This window comes from Ochotona princeps, chromosome 26 (assembly GCF_030435755.1).
Source record: "Ochotona princeps isolate mOchPri1 chromosome 26, mOchPri1.hap1, whole genome shotgun sequence".
Taxonomy (NCBI): Eukaryota; Metazoa; Chordata; class Mammalia; order Lagomorpha; family Ochotonidae; genus Ochotona; species Ochotona princeps.
In genome coordinates, this window is record NC_080857.1 from 279,539 (window position 1) to 284,582 (window position 5,044).

The 5,044-nt window shown below is 69.3% G+C and overlaps 1 protein-coding gene across 4 annotated transcripts; it reads right to left on the reverse strand.

Annotated features, from left to right (window-relative positions):
• Positions 1 to 2,415: 2,415 nt before the first annotated feature.
• Positions 2,416 to 5,044, reverse strand: TMEM121 (transmembrane protein 121). Of its 4 annotated transcripts, none has more exons than XM_058655269.1 (2): positions 4,909 to 5,044; positions 2,416 to 3,683 (listed from the first exon to the last, which is right to left on the reverse strand). In XM_058655269.1, the coding sequence occupies exon 2, from the start codon at positions 3,550 to 3,552 to the stop codon at positions 2,599 to 2,601; it is 954 nt and encodes a 317-aa protein (XP_058511252.1). In that variant the 5' UTR covers positions 3,553 to 3,683; positions 4,909 to 5,044; the 3' UTR covers positions 2,416 to 2,598. The 4 variants fall into 4 exon arrangements, with proteins under 4 accessions (XP_058511252.1, XP_058511253.1, XP_058511254.1 ...); XM_058655270.1 differs by lacking the exon at positions 4,909 to 5,044 and adding an exon at positions 4,731 to 4,856; XM_058655271.1 differs by lacking the exon at positions 4,909 to 5,044 and adding an exon at positions 4,368 to 4,603.

Below are 5,044 nucleotides of genomic sequence, written 5' to 3' on the forward strand. Positions count from 1 at the left end.
GCTAAACCCTCGCCTTCCACGTGCCAGGATCCCATGTGAGCGATGGTTCATGTCCCGGTTGCCCCACTTCCCATCCAGCTCCCTGCTTGTGGCTTGGGAAAGCAGTGAAGGACGGGCCAAAGCCTTGGGACCCTGCACCTGCGAGCAAGAGGCTCCTGGCTCCTGGCTTCGGATAGGCTCAGCTCCAGCTATTCCAGCCACTTGGGGAGTCAATCAGTGGATGGAAGATCATCCCATCTCTCCTCCCTGTATATCTGACTTTCCAATAAAAATAAATCTTAGGAAAAAAAAAAAAAAAGACCCAGAAGCCTTGTCTTCTGCCCACACCCAAGCTGGCGGCAGACCCGCCTATCCACGGCGAAGTGAGCCCCTCCCCATCAACCCACAAGAGGCACACACCATCCTGGAAACCAGGTCAAGTTTCCACCCCGACCTCAACCCCGCCCAGCCCCCACTCTGTGACATGGGCGAGGGGGGGACCCCAGCCCAGCCCCTCCCACACTGAGGAGGAGGACCCCAACCCAGTCCCTCCCACACTGATCTGGCACCTGGCATTGGCACAGGATGGCACCAACAGCTCATGGGGAGGCAGGCAGAGGATGCAGCCCCAAAGCCCAGTGCCAAGCCAGGAGGCCAAATCAGAACAGAGCCTGATGGGGTCCCAGGCACAGAGGGAGTCTCCCCCAGGACAGGCAGGCCTCCCAGCTCAGTGGCCCATCTGACCCAGGGTCCAAGAGTTCTGGGGGTGGGGAGGTGGCATCAAAGGCCTCCAAGGATGTCAGGCCAGGCTGGCAAGACCCTCAGCAAGACTTTGGGTGCCATACGCCTACAGGCTGCTCTGTGCAAGGCAGGCCATGCTGGCCACCTGGCAGGGCCTTCAGCCACTCCTATCTCCACTGATCTCGGCTCCCTGGCCCAATCAAGGGACTAGAGCTGCCTTGGGCAGTGGGGGATGGGGTGGTCTCCCATCAGCCCCGAGAGACCTTTCCCTGTGTGCACAAAACGCCACAGCCTGGCCCAGGTCCAGGGAGCAACCCGGCCCCCTACTCCCCCTGCCTCACAGCCAGTGGGTCCCCCAACCCCTGCAGCAGCTGTCCCCAGGGCCCCGCCACCCACATGCCCTCTCAGCCTGCTCCACCTTACATTTGTGAGCACATAACAGCTCCCCTGGCCACCCTGTGGCTTCCAGGAGCTGACCCCCTGACTCCCTCCTCCAGGCCCTGCCCACTGATCCTGCAGTGAGGTCGGTTCCTCAGAGCCCATTTGAGATCTGCCCGGTCAGGCCGGCCTTACCTCACCCCTACAGACCAACCCTAACTCCACACCCTCACAGGCCTTGGGAAGACAGGGCAAGGGCACCATGGCTGGCCACCCTCAGAAACCAGGACAGCAGGCTGGGACAAGCCAATCTGCCCCACAACAGGCAAGACTGCAAAGGACAGGAAACAAGCCAGGCTGCTGACTCGTGCAGGCAGCAGGGGTCCCTGCATACCAGCAGTGGGTTCCAGGACCCAGCTAGGAGGGTTGCAGCCTGCACAGCTGCCCAAACGCCTGGGTGGACGGTGCAGAATGTGCCACTAAAGCCAGCCAGGACGGAGAGCAGCCAGGGTACATGATGGATGGGCTGGGTGCCTTCAGTACCTGCTGCTTCCCTCTGTGGGAGAAGCCAAGTCCCCCTGTGCCATGGCAGCAGGAGCAGGAAGGGAGTCCTTCTAGGAAGAACCCAGTAAGATGCCTGGAGAGCCCCCACAGCCTGTCCAGCCTGCCAGCCAGGCGAAGTCAGGACACAGGACCTGCAGCTGGTTTCCAGCAGCTCCCAGGGCGGTGGGTGGGGCTGGTGTGGTCAGGGAACCAAGCCATCCCGTGCAGGGCTAGGGCTGCTACTGCCAGGGAGATGCACGGAGAGGGAGGGTCAGGCCCGGGTCCAAGGTGCCCCCAGGGTGGGGGAGCTGCATGGGGCAGGGAGGGTCAGGTCTGGGGTCTAAGGTGCCCCCCGGGGCGGGGAGCTGCAGGGAGGGTCAGACTCAGGTCCAAGGTGGCCCCGGGGTGGGGGAGCTGCATGGGGCAGGGAGGGTCAGGGCTGGGGTCCAAGGTGCCCCGGGGGGGGGGAGCTGCATGGGGTAGGGAGGGTCAGGCCAGGGCCAAGGTGCCCCCCCTCACTGTGCGGGAGCTGCACGGAGCGGTGAGGGTCAGGGCTGGGCTCTGAGATGCCCCTGGGGGGGGATCTAGGAAGGGAGTAGGACCAGGCCTGGGGTCCAAGATGCCCCCACCACCACCCCGGTGCCTCTGGCAGCGCAGAGCAGTTAAGGGGGTAAGGGGGAAAGGCACAGCCTGAATCCTCGCCCTGGCCAGGCTGTGGGGCCCAGCGCTAGACCCCGGAGTACACCGGACACAGGGAAGAGGCAAGGCAGAGCGTTGCAGGTACAAAACCGTGAACACGAGTCTTTAAAACGACAGAGGCGCCCCCAGGGCCCAGGCCTCCGCGCGGGCCTCCCCGGCCAAGAGGGCAGCGCGCCGAGGACGGGGGATTCCTGAGATGAAGCAGCAGCGGGAGGCGGAGGGGGCCCTCGCCGCCCCCACCGCGCCCCGCGGGACCCGTCACGTGTCCAGGGCTTCGCGTGTGGGCGAGGGCCCGTGGGGGCGCCCGGGCGGGCCGTGCGGGGGCGCCGGCACCGTGTTGCGCTGAGCGGGCGGCGGCGGCTGCAGCTCGAGCGCGAGCGCGGGCGGCGGGAAGTCGCGCACCTGGCGCCGGTACTCGAGGAAGGTGCAGGCCTTGGTGGCCAGCGCCACCACGTTCTTGCCCACGAAGATGGCCGAGACGCGGCTGTCGCGGAAGAGTGCCAGGTTGGCGGCGCGCGCCAGCACAGCCACCACGTTGACGGTGGCGAGGCTGAGCACCGGGTAGAGCATCATCTTCTGAGGCGCAATGTGCTCACCCTGCATGCTGACCTCGCTGAGCGCCACGCACGGCAGCACGAGCAGCAGCATGTAGCAGTAGAAGAAGGTGAGGCCCTCGGCCCACAGCGGCAGCCCGCTGCGCGGCGGCTCCCACAGGCTGGCCTGCATGTCCAGCAGGTCCAGCAGGTCCAGCGCCACCCAGAAGAGGCGGCCGCGCAGGTCCTCGCGCTTGCGGAAGGTGCGCACGTACTCCATGCGGTCGAGGGCCACGAGCAGCAGAAAGAGGCCCGGCACGCACACCGACAGCAGCAGAGTCAGCGCCTTGCGCGCAACGGGGTCGGTGGCGCTGCGCCGCGCCGCCTTGTAGTTCTGGAACACGAAGTAGAGCTTGATCTCCAGCACGAACACGTACAGGAACCAGAGGATCATGGCGTAGCCGCGCTTGGCCGTGCGCACCTCGGCGCCCACCCACACGGCCACGTAGCGCAGCACCAGCAGAAAGCACACGTCGCCCACCAGCACCACGATGCACACGCCGATCTTGCGCGGGCCCTGGTTCTGCTCCACCAGGTACGCGTCCATCACGGCCATGCTGCCCATGATCACCAGCGTGGTCAGGCACACGTGCCGCCGGTCCGGGGGCGGCAGCACCATGGTCGGCCACCGGGGCCCCAACGTCAGGCGCCACGCGGCGCTGGGAGGCCCGGATGGCGGCGGCGGGTGGCGCTCAGCCCGCGGGCATGGCGAGGCGCGGCAGCCGGGCTCGGGGCCGGCGAGATGCGAACCTGGGGAAGACCAGAGGAGAACGGGTCAGGCCGCTGGGCGCGGTGTGGGGGTCTGGGGAGAGGGGACCCCGCGGCGGCCGGGGCGCACGGCCTCCAGGGGGCACCGTACGCCCACCTGAGCGGCCGGCACCTCCTTCCCGCTGCCGCCAGGACCGAGACGGAACGGAAGTGGCTCTCGGCTTCGCGCGCATCCTCCACCCTGGGGGAACCGGCTCCGCTCCCCACGCGCTGCGCGCCCCGGGGCTGGGGAGACCCGCGAGCCTCGGCCCGGGACCCCGCGTCCTCCCGCGCCGCGCCACCCGCTCCTCCCTCCCAGCGCATCCGCCCCCCGCCCCGCACCAGTGCACACCGTCCGGGCCCCTCCCCATCCTCGCACAGCCCCCAGGCCCAGGGGCCCAGGAAACAGCGCTGTCTAGACAAAGGCGAAGAATTCACCGTCTGCGGTGACGGACAGGCCGGGGCTCCCGCGGTCCCTGCAAATGGCGAAGGCCTGGGGCTCCGCACCCGGCGCCGCCTCCAAGGGGTCCTCACAGCCACTCGCGCACTTGTGGGTCCCCAGGCCCAGGCCCCAACCCTCCCTCCTCCAAGGGCCCTGAGCTGCCGCTCCCTGCGGCACGCCCCGTCCTCACGCCCACCGGGTCTGCAGCGGGGCCGTGAAGCCCGCTCCGGCCGCGTCCCGCACACCTGGGCCTCGGCCTGCAGCCGTGCCCGGGAATCTCTGCCTCGCCTCCGCTCGCCGAGCTGCCACCACTCTCTCAGCCACTCCTCAAACCCCGGGCCGGGGCGTGCGGGCAACGGGACAGACCCTGCCCCCCCGGAAGCCAGGCCAGGCCCGGCCGCCCCACCCCCACGCTCCGCCCAGGCCTCTGTCCCCGGGCCCCCCGGCCAGACCTCGGCGGCTCAGCCCGCACTCGGACCCCGACCTCCGGCCCGTCCCCTCAGCCCCACGCCTAGCGTGGCCGCCCCACAGGCCCCGCGGCGCTCGCGAGGGCAGAGACGAGTGGGGACGCCTGCACGGCCACCCTGCAGCCTCCTGCCCGCTCCTACCCCGCCTCCGGCCACGCCGAGCCTCTGCGCCCCGCCGCCCCGGCCCGGAGGCCCCGCCCCGCGCCCCTCGGGCCCGCGCCCGGCGAGCGCGGAGGGTCCTGCGGCCGCGCGGTTACCACGGCGACCGCAGTGCGCGGCGGGGGCAGGCGGCGCGGGGCCCGAACACCGCAGGGCTCACCCGCAACACTGAGATTGCGCCGTGCCCACCCCGTGCGGGGATCCCACTCACGGCCGAGCCCGCTGCCCGCCGAGTCGGCCGCGGCAGGGGGCGGGGCTGCCGCCCGGCTCGCTGCGGTTGGCGGCGCGGGAACGGC